Source organism: Plecotus auritus (assembly GCF_963455305.1).
Source record: "Plecotus auritus genome assembly, chromosome: 8".
Lineage (NCBI taxonomy): Eukaryota > Metazoa > Chordata > Mammalia > Chiroptera > Vespertilionidae > Plecotus > Plecotus auritus.
In genome coordinates, this window is record NC_137782.1 from 93,615,386 (window position 1) to 93,642,272 (window position 26,887).

The 26,887-nt window shown below is 55.9% G+C and overlaps 1 protein-coding gene across 1 annotated transcript in view; it reads right to left on the reverse strand.

Annotated features, from left to right (window-relative positions):
• The window catches only part of PMEPA1 (prostate transmembrane protein, androgen induced 1), a 53,528-nt gene extending 36,037 nt beyond the window's left edge, over positions 1 to 17,491 (reverse strand). Inside the window, exon 1 of the mRNA XM_080684565.1 lies at positions 16,940 to 17,491. Coding sequence (XP_080540691.1) covers positions 16,940 to 17,051 — 112 coding nt within the window. The 5' untranslated portion in view covers positions 17,052 to 17,491. The remainder of the gene's footprint in view (positions 1 to 16,939) is intronic.
• Between the last annotated feature and the right edge of the window lie 9,396 nt (positions 17,492 to 26,887).

A 26,887-nucleotide genomic window follows, 5' to 3' on the forward strand; every position in this document is an offset into this window, starting at 1 on the left:
GCGGGGGGCCTGCACGCATCTCCCTAACCACTGTGCAGCCTCTATCAGCTTTCAGCTCAGACACCTGGAGACAGACCTGCGGGAGTGATCAGCCGAATAACCGACCTCCCGGTAGGACGGCAGGCATTTTGACTTTTGTCTTTGCCATTTATCAAATTCTTTGAATTTTGGTTAAATAAGGAGCATCTATCACTTCTTACAATTAGAAGAGTCACACCGTTTTCATTGTGACACAATAGGCAAAAATGCTAATGGTCTCTTTAAGGGTGGTGTCTGGCGCCCTGGGTGTGCTGCAGGGAACCCACTCTCAGAAACAGAGGCCAGGCTTCCAGGGCACCCCCAGGACCATCACACCGCGGGGGCCCCAGCCGACAGGACCCAGGAGCTGGAGCTCTTAAATCCATTTCTCCTACAAGAAAACTGCAAAAATGCAGACCCTGGACCTGGTCAGCACCGCGGAGGAAGCAGAAGGGCCGCCCTGCAGGTGCGCATACAGCTCAGAGGCACGGCACCTGGTGAATTCCATGCAGCCACAGCTGGGACCCAGCTCGTTTACAAGGGGCGTCCTGCCACCTCTCCCCACTGTGCGTCTGTCTTTCTCACGGCTGCACATTTCCAGAACCCGAGGCCCAACACAGAGTAGGTGCTTCATAAATGTCATGAGTTCACGAGTGAAGGAGTGAAATAGGAGGAAAACTGTCCATCAGTGAGGTCCCCAAATTAGCACGAGCGTACACGACCCGCCCAGCCTTCCAGCCCCACATCAGTACGGGATGGGGACCCCCTTTCCTGGTGGTCTTCCTCTGCAGCAGGTGCCCCGGGGGCTGGGCTGGGGGCCCTGGGCAGGCGGGAGGGGAAGGGTGCACAGGGGAGGGCAGGGGAGGCCCAAGGGGATGGCAGCAGCTCCCACCCCCAGAACTCCTCTTCTGGTCACTCGGGGCGGGGTGGGGTGAACTTCTCCCCAAAAGAAACCACTGCCCTGCTGTGGGAATTAAGCAGGGTGAGTAGAGGGGGGAAGGAGCCTCCGCTCAGCCTCCCAGAGCAGGCGAGGGACGCTGGGTCGCCTGGGCTGGGAGCCCTGCTCACGTCTCCTGGCCTCGATTTGGTCCACAGCACCTGTACCCACCTCCAGTGCCCACAGCCTCAGTTACCTGCCCCACCATCTGGGAATGGGGAGAACAGACTCTGCAGGTGATGCGGAGGGACTGGTACTTTTAACCTCACTCAGCAACTTCTCCCTCCAGGGCAGAACTCCTGCTCCAGCCTCAAGGCCCAGCTCATGTTCCCCTGGGAGCTAGGGGCCCCAGCCCTCCCTCCCCGCCATCTCCCAGGAGGTCCCAGGGCTTCTGGAGTTGGGGCTCCCTCCGTCGGACCACGTCTTTGTAGCAGAACAGGTGGCATTTCCTGAGCATGTCCGAGGCACCTGGCAGGGAGCCAGGCTCTATTCTCTCATTTGATCCTCACTCTGAGCTATGAAGCAGCTGATTCTCAGGACATCCAGCTGACAGACGAGGCAGCAGGCTCAGAGGGGAAGCAGCCCCAAGGACACTCTCCCGGGGTGGGGGGTGGTCCAGGCTGCTCGGCTCATGCCAGCCCGCCTGCTGCCATCCCCTCTGGGTCCAGGTCCTCAGCGCCTGCTCACTCCTGCACACGGGGCTGCCTCTTGCAGGGTCCCACAGGCTGGGCTGGATCCCCATCAGGGCACCCATGAAACCATGGGGTGGGACAGACAACCGGGCTGCCGAGGCCAGTGGCAGGAAACCACCAACAGCCAGGAGAGGGGAGGGGGCCCCCGGGCTCACCATCCTGGTGCCCGGTTGTCCCTGGGCCTGGTCCTCTTCCCCAAACCCTCTGCTCTGCTCAGCCCTGTTCCTTCCCAGGAGCCAGGTCTCTGGCTGCAGCCGCAGGGGACGCACGTTGCTCTTGGCCCCAGGAGGAATTCCTTGAGGGCAAAGGCTGCCAGATGGAGACGAGGCAGAGCGGCGGCCCGCTGGCCTGCAGAAGCAGGAGTCAGTCTGCGGCCCGGGGCCCTCTGTCCACCCCACCTCACCCGGACACGCAGGGTGGGCACTTCCTCTCCCACGGATGGATGGCTGACTGGCAAGGTGGATCAGATCCATAAGGGACCGTAACTGTCCCCGCCAGGCCCACAGCCCACACTCATAAATCGGAGCCGGGCAGCCCTCCTGCCAGGGTGGGAGTCCGGGCTCTGCCACAACAGCCATGAGACCAAGGCAAGTGCCTTCTAAACCTCAGTGTGCACATATGTACAAGGGAACCAACCATAGTAAGTACCACCAGGGGTACCGAGGACTCCATAGTGTGGGGAGGTTAGGGACACAATGGGGCTGCCTAGGAGCTCTTACCCTCAGGTCCACTTCCCTGGCTTTCACACCTCATCATATCAACTGTTGATTCAGTCCCTGCTATGGGCCAAGGCCTCCGGGAAGTGGTCAAACCCAATCTAACCAGAACCAACCAGGCAGAATTAAACACAAAGCCCAGACAGTCCCAAAGCAGCAGAACCATGGCCACCTGCTGGGCCAGGATCCTTCACATTCCAGTGGGGCTGCAAGGCCTCTGTGGGCTGCAATAAAAATTCCCAGACAGGTAGTCAGGCAGGAGGCAGGCCCAGGAGCTGTGCTCTCCTTTACCCCACAGGGAAGGCCAGTGGGTGGAGGGAGGCACCTCCTGCCCTTTCCTCTCAGTTCCTGGGACCAGCCCCAGGCCAGGATCTGAGGCCCAGGAAGGTCTATGAGTCAGGAAGGCGGCTGTCTCTCCTGGGCCAGGCCGGCCTCACAGGCTGGGTCCCCCGAGGGAGCTCTGGCCCCTCTCAGAGGTTCCATTCCAGTCTCACCATGGGGTCTTCAAGCAGTTCTCCCACTCCCACCCCCATCTTGTGCAAACCATTTTGAAAATAGTAGAAGCAAGCACAGTTCTGCCAACCCCCATGCCAGACAGGTGGCATGCACTGCCCCCGTGCCACGCCGCCACCACCAGGACATTCCCCAGCAGGACCACTGATGGTGGTAGCCATCAGGAGGCCCAGAGCTGGGACACACCTTTGCTCACTCGCTTCCCACCATGTCTCCTCTCCCCAGAGCCGAAAGGTACATTAGGAAGCCAGCTAATAAATCACAGATCTATTCTGTGAAATATCAAACCATGTCAGGCACTGAGGCAATTAAATAAAGGAGATTTTTTTCCATTACAAAAAAAGAAAAAAGAATGCAGATATCTTGGTTAAAACACAGAGTCCAGCCATAGCTGATTGGCTCAGTGGATAGTGTTGGCCTGCAGACAGAAGGGTCCCAGGTTCGATTTTGGTCAAGGACATGTACCTCAGTTGCAGGCTCGATCGATCGATCCCCGGCCCTGGTTGGGGCGTGTGGGAGGCAACCAATCAATGTGTCTTTCTCACATCCAAGTTTCTCTCTCTGTGTCCCTCCCCCTCCTTTCCACTCTCTCTAAAACTCTATGGGAAAAGATCCTCTGATGACAAAGAAACCACAGAGAATCCAGACGACACACAGCTGTGACCGGGCAGGTCACAGACACTCCGAGCCTCAGCGGAGAGAGTCCAGTGGGGCAAAGGGCTAGTGTCTCCACCATCAGCACCATCCTGAGAATGAAGCTGGACCCCATCTGCGGGAAGCTGCTCTGGGCTGAGTGACTGGAGGAAGCACGGGAGAACCTGCTCCACCCGTAACTGCCATCCATGGACTCTCCCCTTGGGTTTCAGAGGGCAACAGGATCCCATGACCTTGATGTCATTAGAACTGAGCTGACCCTGACCTTCAAACGGCTGGGTGACCTACGAACGCCAAAGAGTGAAGTGCTTCCATACTGTGATTGCTCACTAAGGCCCCTGAGGACGCCGTGGATGCGCACTAGACGTTGCTGCCGACCAGCCTTCCCAATTGCTGCCATTTCCAAACACCCATTAAAGGAATTACAATTCCTCAATAAGTTCATTTTAAATTTTCAATAAATATTCAATCAACTCACTTTGACTACTGAGCTCTGTCTTAAACAATAACATTCAGGAAATCAATGAGGTGCCTGTTCTGTTTTTTCCTAACACACATTTAACACTCGAGTGCGTGACTATTAAATGTGAAAGGCCCATGCACGGGCCCTCCAGAACTTTCTCACGGGCTACTGTTTGCTTTGGGTCACTTGATGCCTCCAAACCTATAAGGTAGGGTAGTTATGATGCAGGTGCCAGCTCAGCCAATTACCCTTGGGCAAGTGACCTCTGTCCTCGGAGCCTCAGTTTGCCCATCTAAAAAATGGCTTGATACAGTAGCTCCCGCAGGGCTGGCACACAGCAGGCGTTCAGCAAGAGCAGTGAACCCTATGTTGTCTCATAACCTTCCAAAGAAATCAGAACACATACTGATATCTGTTTTATAGATGCAGAAGTGAGGACTGGGGACCACAGAGCTAGGAAGCAAAGGAGCCAGGATTCCAGACTGCCACCTGGCTCTGCAGCCATCTGGCTATTGTGTGTTCTCCAGAGAATTCTAGAGTCGAGGGAATGGGAACCACAGCCTGCCAGCTCCTCGTGTCCCAGAGGCAGGCCCCAACCCCCAGGTCATACGCTCCCTTCCGAGGTCCAAGCTGACCACCAGCCACAGGAACTCGGCCCCGAGCTCACCGCCTGTGAGTAACCACCTCCCCCAGACATGATTCATACCTGTCTGGAGTCACCCACATCCTCATTCCCCAAAAGGAATGCAGGCCAGGTGAGGTGACCAGGCGGTGGGCATGAGCAGCTTGCGGGGCCCGGGCTGTGGGCTCTGCCACCACCTTGAGACTCCCAGCTGGGGCTGGACAGATGTCTGGGTCCGAGTACCTCTGTTTGGGCCCAGAGTCAGGTTACAAAACCTTTCCCCACGGAAGTGCCTGGATTCCCACCATGGGACATTCATTCCTCGGGGCCCCACCTGGCCGTGTCACACACAGTCCCTCGGCCCTTGTGAAAACTCAGAAATGAAAAGGCCCATCGCTGGCACACGGCACGGGTGGACCTGAGTCGAAGACTGCATGGCAGCGGCCAGACAGCAGGAGGGAGCATAGGGCAACCCCACTTACACAACATCTCCCCCAGGAAAATGGGATCTCTGGTGGGCGGCTCAGGAGCAGGTGTGGACAGAGAAGGCGGGGGCACATCTGGGCAGTTGCCTCCCACACAGGCTTGCCACAACCCGTTATAGCACTTACGCCTGAGCAATGCGACTGTAAATTACACCTCAACACACCATCACAGCGCGGAAACACAGGCCCCGAGAGGACGTCTAACGACCGAAGGGAAGAGGAGGGGCAGCTGTGAGGCCTTCCCTCTTCTCCCAGGAGCCCTGGGTTCAATTATGCCCATTTCACAGAGAGGAAAGTTAGGAGGGGGTGGTGGTGAGGGAGACAGAGACGAGCATGGGCTCGTCGGGGACAAGAAAGCCTTGTGTCCTGACCATTCTGACTCCCGCCAGCCCTGCTCCTGCCTCTGGGAGTCCCCCTCCGCCCCTGTGCCAAGAAACCCTGCAAGCAGCGGTGAGCCTCCCAGTGGAGCAGAGAGCCAGCCAAAGTTGCCGAGAACCCAGAGGGCCATAGTGGGGGCAGCTCCAACAAAGGGCCCGTTTCAGGGCCGTGTCCGGCCAGCCACTGGAAGCAGAGCAGGAGGCCAGCATCCAAGTCCGGCCCAGTGCTGGTGGAATGTGTGCCCACCCAGGCTGTTCCTGCCCACCAGCCCCAGGTTTCCCCAGCCCCGCGCTGGCAGGGCCACCCCGTCACAGCACCTGATCCGGAACATGAGAACGGCCAGCCCCGCGGGTCCCGGTCAAGGAGAGGCACGGGAGTGTGACAGCGGCTACGCGGAGCCCCACCAGCGCAGGTGGCCTCGTGGTGGTGACACTACAGTAGTCCCTATGGCCAGGACTCGGGCTGTGAGTGGCCTGGGTCCCTCCTTCCCCTCTAGCCCTCCCTTTGTCCGTGTGCCTCCCTCGGCCAAACCTTGGGATCACCAGCAGAATTTTAATTAGTGCGGCTGCCCTGCCTCATGCCCAGGACTGGCCCAGGTGCAGCCTGAGGGTTAGGGTTCCTGGTCAGCCAGACTGAGAAGGGGCTGGAGAGGGACCTCCTGTCCTAGTGTTCTCAGGGCTCCCCTCACCCATCTCAGGAGGCACCTCTCGGGGAGCCCAGCCCTCACAGGTCACGGGGACCCCTTCCTCCCCTCAGCTGCAACCTGATGCTGGACACATTCTTGCTCTCTGCAGCTTAAGCCTCAGGACCACAGCCAGGTGACCCTTCCAAGAAGGGGAATGTGGAGGAGGGTCTGGATAGGACACGGGCCCAGCAGGAAAAGCCAGAGGGCAAAGGCGCAGAGGCCTGGCAGCGGCCACAGCCTCACCTGGGGGATAGGTGGTTCTGAGGCCCAGGGGACAGTGGGCAAAGCAGCCCCAGTGAGAATCCTGCTCTGCTCCTGGAGTGGTGATCTCCACAGCCACGTGACTGACAGGAGGATCTGCTAGGATTCGAAAAGCTTCGCTGTCACCAGCAAACACCCAGAAAGCGGTAAGTTAAGTAAGCAAAAGTGCTGGGTGCTGAGTGCTTGTGCCTCTCAGCGTCTCCCTTTCTTCTTCTTCCCAAACCCCACCCCCACTTGCCTGAGTCTATTCTGGGGAAAGTGTCCAGAGCTCATTCTCACTAGAGTGTAAAGGAATGCTACACTGGGCTTAGGTAGGGCTCAAGACCTCCGGGAAAGAGACGGCAAGGTGAAATGGGGGCTTCTGTGGCATTTGAGTTGGTGGCCATGGTTCTAAAGACCAATGAAGTACTGTCGGGGGCTGACTGCAGTAAGTGGGGTCTCATTCCCCATCTCCCCACACGCAATCCCAAAGGTCCGAGGGGGACCCAGGCCTGCCAGCTGAAGGCAGGGGCTGGGTCCCTCCAAGGTGCTGGCACACCCTTGGAAGTCACAGAAGCTGACCCTGGCCTGTTAGGCTGCCGCCGTGTGACAGGAGGAGCGGCAGACAGGGAGTCCTGGTGGCTGCAAGCAGGAGCCGCTTCTCTCCTCCCAGGAGTCCCGCAGTCCGCCCTCCTGCGGCCAATTCTGCAGACAATGCCCAGTGTTTCCGGTGAGGACCACCTACACTGTGATTTCACTGCTGGAGCCCACCCTGACCCGGGCTGGAGTGGACATGGCACACCACCTCGAAGGGGATGAGAGCCCAGCAGGGGTGGGTGCGGGATAGATTGGCAATGTCTATCTCAGGCAGGAAGGGATGTGATGGGCTGAATGCCAAGCATTCATTCCCGATCCACACCTTAAAGTCACAAAGCAGCTAGATGTCCCCCCGACTAATGGTTTACAGGAGCTGAGGCCTCACACCAACGGAGCCAGACCTCTGTTCAGTGATGCCAAGGGCAGGACACCTCGGAGCACATGCTACAGACGGAGAACCACCCAGAGGGGGGCGGCAGGGAGAAGTGGCCGCAGGAGGAAACATTCTTCAACTAAACACAAGCAACTCTGGCCTGTGATTTGCGAGTCGGGCCTAGATTCATATGGGATTGGAAGTTGGACTCATAATTACACCTCGGCCATGCAGCAAGCACTACTAATTACCTCTAGATGGGAGGATGGTGACAATTATTTAGAGCCCAAAGTAACTAATAAAATTAGGTAAAACGAGCAGCTCCACGTGTAAGCAAATGAGAGGGGCGTGGAGAGTGGCCCCTGACCCCGAAGCAGAGACATTTAAACTGTTACAAGGTGGGCCCAGTTAGTAGACTATTTAAAAGGCAACATCCCTGCATCAATAGCTCCCAGCTTGAAACTCTGCTCCAGGTTAGACGGGGCATCCCTGCACGTAGCCTGCTCAGCGATCGGGATCCATCAGCACACGAGATGCAGCCGATAGGGGTGTGTTTAGCTGTGGTCTATCTTAATGATCTACAGCAGTAAATGGAGTGGTGTTTAAAGGGCTGGTTGGTGTTATTTAATCGGTTATATTCACTAATGTAATAGACACCCTCTCCATCATCTCAATACACCCACCTCTTTCTCCCATACCATAAATAGATTAGAAAAAAACCACTTCCTCCGATGGTCATGACCCCACGGGCTGCTAAGCCCAGCCCGGGATGAATCACGCCTGGCTCACCGCGACGGCATCCTGAAATGACTGAATGATGGCGGGGCGGCACAGACACCAATAAATGAATCATGCCTTCTGCAAGCCCAAACCTTTGGCTTTTACAGACACCAATTACCAAGTAGAAAAAAAAAAAAAAAAGGAACAAAGAAATTACTCAGGGTGTTTGCGCAAAGTTGATTCATAGGTTTACAGAATTAGTACTGGCTACATTGTTTTTAGGAAGGCAGTTAGAGTTAGACCTGTGAGTGGTTACTGCGCATCAGCCCCATGGTTTGGGAATTTGTAAAGTGGGGCGGGGCAGCCACCAAATTCCTGCAGGGCTCCCGGGGAAAGAATGGACCCTCCCACGACCTTCACTTGCTACTTTGCTCCAGATGGTTAAGACCTTCAGGAAGTCCTTCTAATGTGCAGCCACGTGAGCAGTGTAAATGGAGTAAGCATGGATATACATAGTTCTGGTGACAGTCTTGGCATTAACTTTTTTTTTATTCCTTCAATGGAGGGGCCATAAGAGAACAGAGATTCTCCCTTCTGTGACGAGGCTGTTGAAACACATCTTCGACAAGAACCAAACTCTCACACCACCTTTCCCTGGACATCAACTGTAGTTATAGCATCAGATCAAAGCTATTTCACCTGCTTTAACTTCGGCTGATGAAGAAGGAGTGTTTGCTGTGGCCACATGCATATTCTGAGCCTCCTTCATGGCAGTGTGGCTGCTGGGATGAATCACCCCACAGGGCAGGGGTTGACCCTTGTCGGACAGTACTAGCAAAGTCTGGGAGTGTTCCTGTCAGGGATGTCCAACCCTCGTGGGCAAGAGCAATAGGCGAGCCTACACCTGGCTTACGCTCTCGGGCAGCGGGCCCATGGCCACTCACTGCCTGCACAGCCTCCGGCAACGCAAGGCAGGTCGGTGCACAGCAGTCAGGGTGTTGACAGAGGGGAGCAGTGGGCGACCAGACTACTGGAGGGGGGGTAAACACTTCTTTGGGGAAAGGGTAGTGGGCTTGCCACAAACTTTGTTGAAACTGACTCAGCTCCTCACTTATCTTGCTTCTGAGGACAGAGCCTGGGAACCCTGGGGTCACCTTCCTCCGGGAGAATGGGGGTGGGGAGGTGGGGGCGTGGTTCCCGCTTAGTCCCATCACATCAGCAGTGATGCCAGCCTTGGGGAGTGGAATGCACACATTTAAAAAGTCTACACATTGCACAATAAAATACATCTTTATGTTTTATATACACAGAGATGTGTGGTTTTATATATAAAAGCACACATTTCTATATTCATAATCACTGGCCATGATCAGGCTTGCGGCTTTTTACCCTCACCTCCCAAGCCAGGATGGAAACCTCGCTCCTGGACACCCTCAGGACCAACAGAGACGCTCCCACCCTTGATGCCCCCGTGACCCACACACCAGGAATCAGTGACTCCTCAGCAGAGAAGATAAAGGGTGGCAGCCCCCCTCCCCAGACCCCATCAAGCGCCAGCAGTTCGCAGAACATCACTGCAAGCTCCGCTTTTTACCCTCACCTCCCAAGCCACGGGGGAAACCAAGGCACATCATAAACCCTCTTTCACCAACTGTGTCGATGTTTACTGAGCATCTACTCTGTGCCAAGATCATGCAAAAGTTCTATGGATCCCAACGCTGCCCCTCCCCCATCACCACCAAAGCCCATATTAGGGACAATGGACATGCAACAATGTCTCCAATTCAGACTTTGGCTGAATCTGCCTAGCCTGGTGGGGGTGGGGGCGGCGGCGCCCAGCACTGAGCCCTGGAGCCCCCAGAGGCATTTCTAGGATTGGCTGGTAGAGGCCAGAGGCAAATGTTCTCCAGGATTCAGATCCCAGAGCCACTTTTATACTTGTCACCACATAATTAAAACGCTCTTTCCTGCCAGTACAGCCATTTCCCAGATGCACTGATACATATGTGAAGGGGAGGAACATAAGGTTTCCCAATGACCTGGCCTCCCAGCATGCTTGTTGCAGGCGAGGATTCTAAGCCAAGCCATCCAGCCCTTCTCCACCCCCTACCCCGATGGAAAACACACGCATTGAGATCCCATCGCCGCCCGATACCTCCAAAGGTGAGTCACGTGCCTGCCTAACCCCTTTCAGCACGGGGCATCTCACCATCACATCACATCAGAGCAAATGCAGCTCCACCCGGGGTGCCAACGGGTAGGAGAGTAAGCGAATGATGCTCCAAGTCCGGGGCAAGTGTGTGTGGAACAGAATCACCAGAAACTCTCCCTGTGGGGCGAGGACAGGCCCTGGCGGTGCCTTTTGGTTACTCTGATGCTCTGACCAACACTGCAGCGACCCTGAGAAGCTGGACCTCTTCCTGCCAATGGGGCTGTGGGCATCTCGGTGCCGCGCACTTCCCATGGGTCCGGAGGCTCAGGCACAGCTTCCTGCCCGAGGAGTGGCGCACCCACATTACTCCTCTGTGCCGGGGTGCTATCAGTGCTCAGGCTCCTGTCCCGCAACCTGTGAGGACCATTGCACAGAGGGGCAGTGGAGGCCCGGAGGGATTCCGCCCGAGGGACCCTTGTCCAAACCCAAAAAAGGACGGTTTTCAGTCTGTATCTTGACTACCTCCTCTCCTATCTGGAATCTTCTGAGCCCATCAGCCTGCCCTGCCCACTTTCTCCCTTCCTCCTACACATATGAGTTATCTGCCAGGCTGGGGGCATCTCATGCTGGGTGACCAGAGGGAACGGGTATGGCACACTAATCACACAGTGCTCAATACTGTGCGGCAGGTCCCACAGAGAGACTCACGGGGGCTTCGGGGGCCCAAACAGGATGGCCAGTCTGGGAGCTGGGGGTCTCAGCCCTTCCCTGAAACAAGCTCATGTCTTCTGTGTCCTCACTGAACGGCAGCCCTGGGACTGCAGGGCTTTGCTGCTGATGTCCCCAGATGGCTCGGAGCACCTGGAAAAGCACTTGGAACAGCCAGCGTGGCATCAGACGCAACCTCGAGCTCTGAGGTCTGTTAGCGTTCCTCCCTGAAGGCAGGTCCAACACGGGTTTTGGTCTTAGGCCACAATCGAAAACACCACTGTAATGTCAAGTCTGACAAGTCGAACACGCTGAAGCTTGGAGAGGCAGTGTGGCCTCATGGGAAAGACATCCTGGGAGTAGGGAGCTTAGGTTTGAATCGCAACAGAGCATCAGTTCCTGGCTGTGTGACCTGCAGCAAGTGTCTAACCCTCTCTGATCCTGTTTTTGCATCTGCAAATTGGTGCTAGCAATAGCTCACTCACAGTGGTGTTTTGAAGATTGAGAAAAATGCATCACTAGTACCTGGCACATAATAAGCTCTCTGTATCCAAATAGGAAAGGGAGTGGAAGCAAAAACCCATCAGTCACCCTGGAAACAGAAGAGAGAAGCCGTTCTGTGGCTCTCCGAAAGCTTGGCAATGCCCCAAACAGTTTGAGGCACAAGCCAGGGTCTGAAGCCCCCGCTCGGGTGGGCAAGCCATTCCAGAACTTTCCCAGCTTGGTGACAAGCACTTCTTGCCAGAGGCTGACAAGGCCCTGATGAGACCCCGAGGTGTCACGGTTTAGCAAGGCTAGGCTGACTGTCAATACGCAGTTGTCATGACTTCGCAGAGGGGTGTGGCCCGCCCCGAGGGGGAAGGGCAGCAGTGCAGACACGGGCGCCCTGAGGCCTGCTTATTCACAGCACCCCAGCACCCAGGCTGCTGTTATCCCACTTTACAGACTGGACAAGTGATGCAGCCAGTGAGTTTTGGAACTGAGTTGGGCCTTGATTCCTCTGGCCCCACATCACACTCTTAATCGACTAGCACACAGGCTTCACCGGGTGTGCGGACAGGTGTGGGCCCTCATAGTAAGAAAAGTAGGCTATTGACAGTACTGAAAACCCCAGTTTTACATCAAAATCTAGCTGTCCAGGTCCCTGGAACTGAAAGATCTGGCCACATGGGGTCCAGGTGGCAATGGTGAGCCAAGCAGCCGGGCCCCTGGGGGCAGACCCTGTCCTCTGCAGCCATGCCAGAGAAAACGGCTCTCGTCACGGGGACCACGCTCCCGGCTCGGGGAGCCCCGGTGCACAGGCTGTGCCCCGCTGCTCCACAGGCACACTCAGGGAAGTGGGCACACCAGCACAGCCCAACGTGTGTCCCTCAATATGTGTGTGCACACGCACACACACACACACACATGCACATACAAACACGCGTGCGTGCACACGACATCTTTTAAAAAGCACAAGATGGGCCCTCAGCTTTGCTCTCCTTCCATCCACACGTGCACACAGCTCCCAAATCCAATGTGAAACAGCGGCCTCTCTTTGGGCAGGATCCCCGCTGCCAAGCTGCCTGCAAACTTGTCTCTGGGAGATGATACCTGAAACAAAAAGCCGCCCAGACCCTCTGGTTTGGGCCCCACCACCAGGACCCTCCTCTCAAACCCTTTCTTACATTTGAACAAACCATAACGTTTAAAACCCCGGGGCGGGGCAGCCACCCGGGTGCACCTGAGCGGCAGCTCTCGGGCACTGGGGCACGTGCATGCTCCTGCACTAAAGGCCAGCAGCCCCCGCAGGACCCTCCCAGCAGCCTCCTCTCCAGGTGGCTCCTCATGTCACTCCATTCCCCTTTCTCTCGAAGGGAGAGTGCATACAATGGCACAGCTCTTAGGGGGAGATGTGTGTGCACTTTCTCCCCATTTCTTTTCCTACGTGCCCAGGAGAAGTAACCATCCACACCCAAAGAGAAGCTGGCAGGAAAGGCCGAGAGGAGTGTGTGTGTGCATGTATGTGTGCGTGGGTATGGGTGCAGGCACATGGGAGTGTGCACACACGGGTATGCATGTATATGTGGGCAGGCATGTGGGGGCACTTGTGTAGCAGGAGCAATTACATCTTCTGTCTTGATAAGACTAAGCCCTCCCTGATCCTGGGCCTCGCGGGGCAGTGTAGCTGGCTTAACCCAGACCTCCTGCCCAACCTGAGGTCCCGCCAAAACTCAACCCCTAATCGCACCTCAAGCTAAGATCAGCCGTAAAATGCTATGGGTTGAAAAGCCCTGCTGAGAGGGCCCACTGAGGGCACAGCGGGCCCTCAGCACCAAGATTAACCCAAATCCTGAAATACCCACTTTCCACAGATGCCGGAGCCTCTCCTCCCAAGAAACGCAAACCCAGGATGGAAACTGGACCTTCATCCAGAGGGAGCCCCAGCCCTTCCCACACAATAGGCGCCAAACTGGAGAGCGAGGCAGTCTTCATAGAGACTGACTTCTGAGGGGACAGGGGATCTGGCAACTCAGATCTGCCCTCCTGCCCCCACCCCCGCAGAAACCAAGACCGATTAGAGCCTGGGTCTCAGCCAGGGGCCCTGTCTGGGGCATTGGGCAAAGTCTGCAGGTAGTTTGGGTTCTTACACTTGGTGGGGGGAATAGAAGCTACTCTTACTGGCATCAGTGGGGACGGGCCAGAGAAGCTGCCAAACCTCAGCACACAGGACCACCTCCCCCTCCCTCCCAAAAGGAATCATCTGGCCCAGGGTGTCCTAGTGCCAGGCTGAGACACGGGGACTTCAGTGTTCAACGGTACAGCGCGTGTCACGAGAACCATAAGAACACTGGGCGCCCTGCGTTCTGAAAGCTGTGTTGGACTACTGGTTTGGAACCAGCTAGAGAAGAGGAATCAGAGACTCATAGACTCCGATGGTGTTAAAAACCCAAACTGCCAAGCAGATCTGCCCGCAGGGGTGCCGGGGGCGCCTCCCAGGGCCCTCAAGAAATGTTGTCACAAGAGCCAGCAGCTGTATGGCAGACAATTCAGTCTGCCCAGAGAGCAGTCAGCTTCTATCTGCCCCTAAGAGCAGAAGCGGGTGAAAGACAGGGTCATTTCTAAGAGACACAGAAAAGAGGTCAACAAGAACGCCAAGAAAAAAATCGTACCAGGAGAAATCCTTCTCAAAGAAAGCGCAATGAACCCCCTCCCTGGCTGCCATCTTGGTGGGTTGTCACTTGAGCCCGCGGCTTTTAATCTCAAGACCCCTGCCTTTTAAAGAGTGGCGCGTTTTTTGTGGACTGTGTTTTGGGAACAGCGAACTGCCATCAGATTCTCGACTCTCAGAAAAGATGGAGCATCTTGTTAAAGTCAAGTCAAGCCCATTCCAGCTGTCTGGCCTCAGGACACCCCCGCCGCAATCCCTCTCCCTCCATGCTGCAAAAGGGATGCCACAGATTCCTTCCAGCCCCCCAAGTTCAAGGTGGGCCTACTCTGGAGCCCAAGTTCCAAATTCAAGGGACAGTGTGTGCACTCCACCAGAAATAAGCCTGGTCGGGGTCTGGTGGGTGGGGGACCTGGGGCGAAGCTTTCCATTGCCACCTCCCCTCATCTAGAAATGATGGCATGGATCCTGAGCGGGCCACAGCTACTCCCAGGGCTGAAAATGGGGCCACTAAAGACCCCACGGAAGACCCAGTACTACTGGAGCAGAACCACTTCTGACACGGAAGCCTCCAGGCAGAGCTCGGAGGGCAGGGGCCCCATCTTGAAAGATGGCAGAATTTCAACCTCATGGTCACTTTTATCAGGTGAGGAACCTGGGGCCCAGGTGGCTTAAAGGCCCTAACAAGGGCAATCCCCTCTCATAGAAGAGCCACCTGAATGCTGCCCGGCAGGCCCAGCGCTGTTGTGTGAACTACCCAGTGGCCACTGCTCAGCTTCTATCCACTCTTCAATCTTTCCATTCTTCCTTCCTTCCATCTCTTTGTATAAAGAGACTCCAGGCCCTCGGGCTTCCTCAGCAGACCCTTGACTGAAATCTGATTAGCACTTGCAACAAACTGTTACATTATACCTGGTTTTAAAGCTGCTTCCTCCGCCCTGGGCTTTCTTTCCATAAGCAGGGGGCCCTGTGTAAAAAGTACAGGCGAGTAATGGGCCGCCCTGGGCCAGTTCAGCGCCACAGGCCAGGGTTCTGGATGCTACCCTCAAGGGTCCCTGCAGGCCATGGGTTTACTGACACCTTAGTGTCAGTCGAAATATTAGCCAAAGAAGGGGCAGAAATAAGAACGAGTGCCTTTAAGTCCTGTACCCAAAAGATGGACAAGAGCAGAGTGTCAGACAGAGCCCAGCCCTCAAGATGACAAGTTCAACACAACGTGGATCCCTTGGGCAGGAGGGAGGTCCCCCAAGCAGCTTTACAGAAGGAGGAGGTAAAAACAAGGCATGGAGGGGACTTAAGCAGCAATCCATTTAGCACTGGGAGACTCCAAACATGTGCAAACATATTTTAATAATATCCTCGTGCATTTCATTAGCCTCCTGAGTTCACAAAGGGCCTTTGGGAAGCAATCTGGTTTAAATGCAACTCAATTCCGAAAACGCTGGCTCCAGGCAGGTCCTCCTGGCACATAGCTGTCCTGGCGCAGGGCAGCTGGGGGAGGGAGAGCAAGGCTTTCAATTGACTGGAGGGAGTGGGGCGAGGTGAACCCACCACCCAAGCCCGCCAGCCTGCCCCAGGAGGGCCGGTCATGGGTTATTTTTACCTCTTGAGCCTCACTGTACAGGCTCAGGGGCCGAAAGCTGTGGCAGCCGCCTTTGGAAACTGGCTTATGAGTCACCTAGTGACTGCCCTGGCTCGGTGGCAGCTGCCTCTTGGCTCCTGGTCCCAGCTGGAAGGCTGGCCATGCAGAGGGCTGTGTGCCCCCTCGCCTGAGGTGTCCAGGGGCGAAGATGGGGAAATGAAGTTCAGAGAGGCAAGAGGTCCTCAAAAGGGTGGTTGGGGGAGGGGTGTTGGCTAGAAAACAGGCCCCAGGGGGTGGCAGTCAATTCCCCATCCAACTATACCTCCACCTGGGTGGGCTATAGGAGGAAAGTACAGGACAAATCAGGCTGAGCTTCAAACACCCCCCTTCCTACCCTCCCCTCTACCTCCCCCTGTCAGGGCAAGGCAATCCCAAACACAAACAGCCCCAAACTTTGACTCATTTGTAACCATCGTCCCAGTCTGACTGAGCCAAGCTGTCCAGACAGGATATTTATAGGTACGTCGGGGACAGACACTCACACAATGACACACATACTCGGGATCCACGGCTGGGCTAGACCCACCAGCGCGAGCCCTGGATCCAGACACCTGGACACAAGCGGTCCCCAGACCCCCAAGAGAGGCACCCAGCCCGACACAGACCTAAGAAGACTCGCAAACACGTACTCCTGGGACAGACCGCGACTCAGACACACAGACATACACAGAGACGCACACTCCATAAACGCACAGAAACCCACTTACAGAGACCGAGACACACAGTGCCACGCGCACTCCAGACAGCCTCTCGGAGCCCCAGACACCTAGCAGGCCAGACAGTGTCTCACATGCCCGCCACCCCCCTCCCAGCCAAAGTTGATATAGAGCCGGCCTAATTGCTCCAACGCGACTGCCCCTTAGGGAAATAAAATGGAAACTTCACGCATCCACCCCAGCTATCTCTCGCCGGGCGCCCCGCCGCCCTCTACCACTCGGTCCCGGGTCCGAGTCCCTGCGGGCAGGGCGCGGGCAGCGGGGGCCGTGCCAGGCTCGCAACGCCGCGGGACAAAGCCGGGCCGGCCGCCAGCTGCCGCGAGCCGGGAGGGCGCGCCCGGGGCGCGGCGGGCGCAGCCGGGGCGCAGGGCTCATGGCCCGAGGGGGCGCGCACAGCCCGGGTCCCCGCCCGCAGCTGCGCCTTGACTCGGGGTCTGAGCCCGATGGGGCCTCCGGGGAGGGGGGCGCGGGGTCACTCACTGATCTCCATGCTCTGGAACAAAGAGCGTTTGCAGTTGCACGTGCAGGAGACATTGGGCTGCCCAGCGGCGGCGGCGGTGGCGGTGCTGTTGACCCCCATCAAGCGGTGCATGGACAGCGTGGCGGCGCGGCGCGGGGTACGAGGTGCGCGGGGGCGGCCTGGGGGAGCTCCGGCCGACGCCCGGTGCTCGGGCCCCGCATGCAGGAGGCGTGCGGCGGGGAAGGCGCGCCCCGGCTCGCCGGGCTCGGGACGCCGCCAAGTTTCCGGGGCGCCGCGGGACTCAGTGCGCGGGGCCGCGGTCCCCTGCTACCCCCGGCCGCCCCTCCGCAGTCCCCGGAGCGTCGACAGTGCCCGCGGGTGGCGTCCGGGAAATGGGCTGGCAGCCGGGGCGCGCGCTGCCGCCGGGGCTTAGCCTCTGCTGCTGGCTTCCCCCAGCCGAGCGCCTCCTTCGCCGCCGCCGCCTCCTCCTCATTCAAGTCCAAGGAGATCGGGTTTCGCTCCGAGACCGCGGTCGGAGGCAGGCAGACGGTCTGACGTCAGCGCTAGACGGGGCTGCCGGTTCCCACCGCGCGGGGGCCGGGGAGGGGGCGCGCGCTGCGCCAATCCCCGCCGAGGTTCCCCCGCATCCCCTCCCCGGGCCGCGGGGCGGGGTGACTGGGAAGGGGGCGGGTTCTTAAAGGGCCAGAGTGAGGCGGCCCGCAAAGAACCGGGACCCGCGCAGCTGAGGGGCGTTCGGTCCCCTTTCCAACGGGGTCGGTTTGGGACCCCTGCCCTGCACACCCCGGCCCGGGGAAAGGGAGACTCGGTTTAGCCGCACTGCCGGGTGCATTCCCCGCCCCCTCGGCCCGGCGGGTTCTTGACCTAGAGTTTGGGAGGAAGCCTGGGTCCCCCAAAGGAGCATGAGGTTCCTGGGGCTCAGGGCAGGGGAATTAGAGAAGGGGGAGAACTCCAGATCACCCATTATCTGATTTCGCAGGAAACTCCCCACCTCCAGGTTTGCAGCCCCACGAGGCCCCCAGCCCACTTCGCCCCCGGCGCACTTTAACCCGATCCCAAGGAGGTAGGCTGGGAAACCCGGAGATCCCGTAGACACGCCCCGGGCAGCTCCGATAAACGCTCTTGTCATGTAAATACGAGTCCCGGACCAGTGTGAAGTCCCAGCCCGCAGGGCCCCGGGCGAATCCACACCCATTGTCTGCTGCCCCAGGGGCCGCCGGCTGTGGGGAGGCGCGGCTCGCGAGTACGAAGAGGTACTTTTGTTTCATTAAGTTTTAATTACTCAAATGCCAAGAACACCTTCTGGTGTAAAAAGATGTTGAAATATTATGTAAGAGCCCCCCCTCCCACACACACATCTTTTGGCAATTTGGGGTGTCCCCTCCTAGACGCTTCCCTAAGTCTGTATTTTACATGGAGGGCCTACCCCGTGCCAGAAACTTACCCAATATGAACTCAACCTGGCACTTTCTGAGGGAGGCAGGGTTGTTATTATCCCATTTCACAGACCCGAAACTGACCTGGAGTCGTTGACTTAATTTAAGCTCACGCAAATGGTGAAGCCTGAGCGCGACCCAGGCCCTGGGGCACCTGCCCCCTCCCCTCCCCCCCCCCAAAAAAAAACCACACATGTCTAGTTCTTTAAATATCCACACGCCCCTGTAATGCCTGGAGTTTCAGTGATGAGCAGGGATTATTTTTGTGTTTCGGGGGCGGAAGGGGAAAGGGGTTCTAAAGGTATTATTCCCTTTCAATAGACTAGAACCAGCAGAGTGTCGAAAACGCGAAGAGGCCTGGGAAGTGGGTGAGTTCTCCCCCTGCACTGCTCGCCAGGATGCCTCTTGCTCTCCTACCAGGGTGGGCAGGAAACTTTGTCTGGAGGGGTGATGGACTGGTGGGAGCTTTATGGGGGAGCCGCAAGTGCCAGTACAGCAGAGGTCAAAGGCACTGACAATTTGTTTGGAGAAGTCCAAGCCCAAGGCCTGGATGGGGAGAGTACTGAGGGCAGACTCAGCCCCCACCTTGAGGAGGGGTCAGCTTCACCTGCTCATCCACAGAGGGGGAGGGGATAGGTTTTGCTGCAATTTGGCCTCTGCAGCTTGGAGAAAAACTGAAGGAGGTCTAAGAGTTCCTTGGGGGACCCTGAAAATGTTGGCTGGGCCTGGGGCTGACCTTGGGCCCCGTTCATATCTGAGGTCAAGGAGACCACCACCACTGCACCTCTTTTCAGCCATTCTTCCATTCATTCAACCAACAAACTTTCACTGGGCTCAGCTGTGAGTGCTGGGAATTCAGCCATGCCCGGCAAAACCCCTGCCCTCCTCCAAGTCCCTCGCAGACATCTGTCCTGTCTGGTAAGCGGAAACACACACACACATTGATTGTTTGGGAAATGAGGCAATCCAGGTTAAACCACCAGCAGGCAAAAATAACCAGTTAATTCAGTAGATTAAAACACATACCCCCCCCCCCCCCAGTCGATGGGTCTAGGGAAAGAGCACTGGCCGTACTTATTGAGTACCTACAATGTGACACCACTGTTCTGATGATGGTGGCACCTGGAACTGGTTAGTGGTCTCAGCCCTGGTTCCAAAGTTGGTTCTGCTCGAAGGCCTAACACAAGGTGCTAGGCATGGTGGTCACAACTGTATCTTCAAAGACGTGTGCCAGGCACCGCCCTGTGCGGTGCTAGGGATCAGCGATGCAGGGGCACACCCACCATCAGGCCAGGCACACAAGGAGGTGTTACTGGCCCCGATGGGAGAGCCTCACTCTAAGGGGGTTGGGGTGTTGGGGAGGTACAGGTGTTTGTCCACCTCTGCTGAGCCAGCCTATGCCCATGGGAGGGAGGCCACAAGTCAGGAAAAGATGTTTCCTGCATTCTGTCAGTAAGTATTATGCTCCCCATTCAGGGCCAGACTCCGTGCTGGGCACTGGGCACCCTGTCCTCGTGTGGCATCGTGGGGGGCAGGAGAGACTATAAGCCCCCATGCAAACTGGTAGCTATACTAGGTCACTTCAGATATGGCGACCATGAGCTAGTGGCCTGGAGGGGGGATCAGGAAATAACTGAAGAGGTGTTTTATTCCACTCATATTTACTGAGCATCTGCCTGGGGCAGTACAATTCCCTGCCCTCCTGGGATTCATTCTTGTGGGTCTGTAAACACCTAAGTCCAAGTGATGGCTTCAGAGAGGGACAAGAGCTGGGAAGAATACAAAGGGCCCTGGCTGGACCCAGCTGGAGCCCAAGGGGTCAGGGTGGCCTCTCTGGGGAGGTGGGACAGCTGAGAGGGAGTCTCATGCCAGGGGGCACAGGTGCCCAGGCCAGAGCCCTTGGTGGAAGAGGAATGAAGGGATCCTCATGGTCCCAGGAAGTCTGGGATTGGGGACACATTGCCCAACCAGGTTGGTTACGGGTCATGGGATTGTGAAAAGCACATGTGTCCCCAGACGACTGCTGGGGACACACCTTTCTGGGCCTCCAGACAGCACATGCCCTGTCTGCCCTGAGTGTGGGTTGGATCTGCCACAGGGGGACCTTTAGAGAAAGTCCAGTCTAAGCCAGTCAGAAGGCCTTGCTGAGCTCGGAGGCAAGGCCAGCCGGTGCAGGTACCGTGCCCCGTGCTCTGTTTAATGTTCTACTGTCACCATATTGAAATTCTTAATAATTAATCATTTTTGAACAAGGGGACCTGCAGATCCTGTAGTCGGTCCTACTGGGATGCCAGCCCTCATTGGCAGCCTGGCAGCAGGCGGGGAAGCTGGGGAAGCCAGCATGGGTTTTGGCCCCTGCTGGGGGTGGCTGGCCATGTCCTGACTGCGCCTGCTGGGCATTGTGGAAAGTGCTGGGCTGAGTCAACAAAGGGCGGCAGTGGTACAAAGCAGATCTCAGCCTTCTCAGGGCCAGCCATGTCCCCTCACCTCCCGCCACCCCAGGCCTGAGGACAGAGCTGCCTTTTCAGAAGCAATCCTAGCCCTAGGGTTTAGGGACCTCCCCTGCTGACTTCCCAGCGCTGGAAATCCAGCCAGCTGACTCATTTTCCCCCCAAGTCCTGCCTGTGGTTTAATCGGCCTGTCAACTTTCCCAGATTTGCATCTTTGGACTTCATGTTTTATTTTTTTGTCTTGTTTTACTTTTAATCAGTAACAAGAGCTAATGTTCATTGGATACTGCCTGGGTGGCAGGCCCTGCCCTAGGCCCTGAATATTCGCATATTCATCAGCTTCAGCATTCAACATATATGCCTCAGGTCCTATAGCCAGCCCTCAGTACCTCAATGCATCCCCACCACAACCCTGTGAAGTCCCAGCCACTACTATTCCCATGTGACAGATGGGGACACTGAGGCATGAGTGAGATGGAGTGGCATGTGACTGCTGGTACTTTTTCTGCCCTCCTCACCTCTGCTGGGGTCTCCTGGCCTTCCTGCTGGCCTCGGGCAACACTGGCCCTGGGCTTCCTGGAGGCTCCCAGCTGACCTCTGCAGGGAGGGGTCAGGTGGAAGTGGGCTCAGGTGGAAAAAAGGTGGAGACCAACTCAGAGAGGCAATTCTGATATCAGAACCTTGTGTGAGTGACTTTAGCGGGTCATTTTGCCTGGATAATCCTGAATCTCCTCCATGCCAAATGGGGGTGGAAACAGAATTGCACAGTGTGTGTGTGTGCGCGTGCGTGCGCGTGCATTAAGGCCTCAGCACAGTGGCCAACAGCACTGACAATGTGTGTTTGAGTGTTCACTGTCTGTCTGCCCTTGGTTGGCAACCCCAAGGGCCAAGACAGTCTGACTTGTCCCAATGCATCCCAGTGGGTGGGATGATCGGGGGCTGCCGTACTGTGGGTGCTCGGCAAACCTCGGGGGAGTAAATGAACAGCACCCACTCACATGAGCATTTGGGGCTACCTTAATTGCTGATAATTCTGTCTTCCTTTCTTGCTCACTCTCTCCACCCCCATACATCTCCTTTTGTCCTGTCCCTTGAATACCCACCTAATGACAAGCTTCTAAGAAAGTATTGGCAAGCCAGACACCTGGGCCAGCACCTACTAAGAACAGGTACTTGCCTGGTACTGGAGCAGAGCCAGTCTTAATCATGAAGTTGATTCGTGTGTGTGTGTGTGTGTGTGTGTGTGTGTGTGTGTGTGTGTACTCTGTGTGTTGTGGGTCCATGGGTGCCCATATGTGTGTTGCATATATATGTGGGGTGTATATGTACTCATGCTGTGGGGGTATATGTGCATTGTGTATTTTGTTGGTTGTCTCTGTGTGTTTAGGTGTTGACACAGGAGCTTAGTGCTTGGACAAATGCCACATGGTTGAGCTCTCCAGCAGCGAGCCAAACAAGCTCTGCCACACGGTCACAGTTCCCTACCCCCCCCTTCCCACGGGAGCCATCTCCTTCTCTCCCTCCAGCTTCTCATTCCCAGCAGGGAACTGGTTTCCACAGAGAACACAGGGCTTTGGGACCAAGGCAGGGAGATGAGGGGTAGGCAGAGGGAGAGGACAGTGGAAACATTAGAGCCAAATACTGTCTTCTGACAGATGGGTAGACTGAGGCCCAGTCAGGGACAAGGCTTAGCCAAGGTCAAGCTGCTGGTGAAGGCAGAGTTGAGCTAGAAGACTGTTCCTGACTCTCAGCCCAGGCCCCGCAGGGCACCACGATGCCCCATCAGTCCCTACAAGGGAGTGGCACACAGAAAACACCCTTGCCATCATGTTCAGTCCCCAGCCAGAGTTAGAGATATGGCCCCCTCCCCTCTGCACAGGGAGCCTGTGCCCTTGGGGGGCTTGGGAACACATGTCCAGGAGCCAACCTCAAAGGTGATGAAGTGTCACTGCCCTGTTGAAAGGGCCCTGGGGACCCACAGCTGGGAGCATTAGCGGCTCAATGCACATCTGCTGAAGGAATGCAGGACCATTTTGCAATGGGAATGAGGCCCTTAAAGTGTGAGCGTCCTCATGCTCTAGTTCCCTTTCTACAACACATTTTCAGGAAATAATGAGAACTGAGTATTAAGGACAAAATATTGATCCTATCTTCATTTTTGAAAGCAAAAAGGCAATAAAATTAATGAAGGGGTGGGGCCGCTGGTTAAACAAAGAAGGTCAAAGATAATCCAACTGTTAAAAAGGATGTTTTCAAAGATTATTTGGTGGAAGAGAGAAAAAAAGTCCTTTATAAAGTAAAGTTTAAAATAGACTGCAGAACTGATCCCAATTTTGTACAAATAAAATTATATTAAAAAAGACTGAAATGATATATGCCAAAATGTTAACAGTAGTTCGTTTTGTGGAATGTACATTTCTCTTATACTGTTTGCTGTATTTTCTGCAATGAATGTTAATTTAAACATTTTTAAAGGTTATTTAAAAGCGCCTCTGAAGCGACACCCTCCCACGTCTTCCCTGTGGTTCCTTTAACTCCAGTCAAGACACAGAAAAGGCGGGGGTGCCAGACACTTCCGACATCACAGGCAGCCCGAAATGACACAGCGGGCCGGCCAATCCCAAGTTCGGATTCCGGGAGCAGCTATTTGATTGGACACAAGTGCGGGCGGCTTCGCCCAATGATGGAAGAGGGGCAGGAGCCCGGGGGCAGCGTGAGTTTTAAATCCACGTGGTGGCGAGAGGGCGTGGCCGCGGCGGCACCGCTCTGGGGCTGGTGTCCGCTCCCCGCTTAGATGGGCAGGGTGCCGTCCTCCACGCCTCCCGCCGTCCGGGGCTTGTTTGTATCAGCAGGTATCTTACAGGATCTTATGAGGTCCAGTGGCATCGGTCCATTCGCCGGACGTTTACTAAGCATCTACTCTGTGCCAGGCAGGGTCCTGTGGGATAACAATCCATGAAAGTCGCTGTGAATCCCACCCTTCTGAGTAACCACGGGCAAATTTTACTCTCTCCTCCTCCTCCCTCTTCCCCCTGCCCCCCCCACACACCTCTGCTCCACCTTAGTTCCTACTCTGTCTCCCCTACCTGAGCTCCGCAGGGGAGGAGGTGGGGGGTGGGGGGTACGTTGTGCCTTGTGAAGGATCCGCCCCATGGTTCATGTTCCATATATACTTGTTGCATAATTATTTCAAAGACCAAGTCTTAGCACAGTACTAATACAAAATGACATCTTATAAAACTTAATATTCAAAAAATTACGCCTTTCTTCTCTAATTCGATATTCACACAAAAACAAGTTAGGTTCTGTCATTATCTCCGTTTTACAAATGTGGAAACGGAGGCAGAGGGAGGCCAGGTAACTTTTCTAAGGTCCTGTAGCTGGAAGGTGGTGGGGCTAGAGTCAAACCAGGTCTGTCTGTTTCCAGAGCCCTTGATCTGAACCACCACTGCACTTCTCCAGCACTCACCAGAAACTCCCTCCAGCCAGGCCTGTGCTACTGGGAAGCAAGAGAGGAGGGAGGCATAGGAATCATGTGGGTAGGGCACAGCCAGGTGAGCTGGGGTCCTGCCACCCCCCTCATTGCTGGCAGAGGTCAGAGTGGTGAATAGACTAGCTGCCACTGGGGCATACCAGGCCCCTGCTAGGCTAGGATAGGGGTACTCTGGTGGGCACGACAGGCCCATTCTTGCCTCATGGAGCCGGCAGTCTAAACCAGCAATCACTAAGGTGGCTGCGGGCATCTGCACGGGTGTTTCCACTGTCACTGACGGGAAGTTGGGGGGGGGAGGTTGTTTGTTTTTTGTTAGTTTACATCAAGCTGAGGTCCACCTGCTTCATAGAGTCCATAGCTTCATGCTCCCGGCAGCATAACGGCTTCAGAAATTGAGGTGCAAGCTAAACATTACCGCTTTCCATTCAAGACAAGCCATGTCATTTGTGGAGCCCGGTGCAAACTAAAAATGTAGTTCAAAACCATTGCGTGTCAAGGTGACAGCAGCAGAGCTCAGATCCGCTTGTGAGGGCAGAGTCCCATATGACTGCACACATCCCATCCCATGAAGCAGGCCCTGCTCCCCGCCAGGGGTCCCTGATTCTGCAACATCCTCCGGAACCTCCCTGGCTGCAGGGGGTCTGCCGGGAGCCCACGGAGAGGGGAGTTTCCGGCTGGGCCTGGGAAAAGCACCTGCGGGGGCGTGGTCTGTGTCTCTGCAGCTCCCTTGGGGGTCCAGATTCACAGATCCACCCTGCCGCCTGCCACACAGCTGCCGGCTCTCCCCTGGACTTTCTGCTGCACTCACTGCTAAGCTGGAGGCTCATCCTCACTGCGGGCATAGTGCTTTGTTCCTTTTGCTTTGCAGCACGGGTGACCACCTCGAGGCACCATTCACCTGATGATTATCTGATTGATCTGGGTTGTTTCCAGCTGTTGGTTTTTTTCAGACAGGGCTGCCAGGGGGACTCAGGTGCTCACTGCCCTCAGATTCTGGTGTCCTGGGAGGCAGCTCCCACGTGTTGGGCCTCACAGTGGGAGCGTCTTCCCTGGTGCTGGACGAGGAGGCGCTTCCCCGAGGTGTGGGGAGGAAGTTATAATGCACTTAAACCTGCCCGGTTACTATAGGGCCTGGATTTGAATTCAGACCCTTCTGGCCCTGGGGTCCACCCTGTCAGCCCCTGCACCGTCCTGTGACAGGAGGAAGAGAGAGCTAAGCCCTTGTCTGTCCCAGAGCCCGGGGTGTCTGATTTTTAAAAGCAGCAGCAATGTCCTGTGACTTCTTTCTTGAAAATCTTTTATTTTTGGCCTGAGACAACTAATGCGTGGCCAGGGTATCCAAGGAAACCAGGATGCTTGGAGCAAGCTGTACTAAATCTCTATGCTGAAACCATCAGACGGCTAATCTGGGCCTCTCTGGTTATTTATTTACTTTCCATCCCTCTGTATCATTTTACACTCTCCTGACCAATGAGACCATCAGATACACGCTTTCAGGGCATGCGGGGATGGGCCTGCCCTTTCGGAACGGGTGTGGGGGTGTGCTCGCTGTCCCTACTTGTAAGCTCCCCAGGTGAGGCATGACACCCCTCTGCCTCTCACCCCACAGGGGCAGATCCCGAGTTTCACCCCAAGTCTTGCTCTAGGTCAGGATCTTTCAATGGTGTCACTATTGACATTTGGGGCCAGATAACTGTCTTGGGGGCTGTCCTCATGCTCAGCAGCATCCGTGGTCCCTAGTCCCTACTAGATGCAAGTGGTGATGTCCCCTGCCTGTGACAACCCAAACTGGCCCCGCACATCACCACACACCTGCTCGGAGTAGGTTGTCTGATAAATACAGGACACCCAGTTCCATGTGGATGTCAGATGAACAACGAATCCTTTTAGTATAATTATGTCCCAAATGGATGCATAAGTATGTCTCATGTAATATTTGAGACATATTTATAGTAAAAAATGTTTCATTGTTTATTGAAATTCAAATTTAACTTTGGACATCCTGCTCGGAGAAACCAAGATGGTGGCATAGGTAAGCACCTAAACTGCTGCCTCTCACAACAATTTCAAAACTACAACTAAAAGACAGAATGGACACCATCCAGAACCACAGGAAAGCTGGCTGAGTGGAAATTCTACAACTAGAAGGAAAGAGAAAGGCTCACAGAGAATTGGAGGTACTGCAAAGGGTCTTTGTGCGCGAAGAGAGGAAGGGCGGCTGAGAGCCTGGCTGACTTTCTCTGGCGGCAGGGGGAAGGAAGCCCCCGACCGCACTGAACCCCAGTTCTGACCGCACTGAACCCCAGTTCCGGGCGAAACCCCATGGACCCAGGCTCATACAGGGGGCGTCTGGACTGTCAGGTAGAGAGAAAGGCACCCAGAGACTCGGAGACCCGGGGGAGACCCGGCGGGCAGGGGTCTGGAGGCGCGCGGCCGCCAGTGTGCACAAAGCCTGCGGAGGTTGCCACAGGCTTTCCCTAGGGGAAGGGAGTCAGAAGCACCTGACTGCACTGAACCCCAGTTCTGACTGCACTGAACCCCAGTTCCAGGCGAGCTCCTGGGGACCCACGC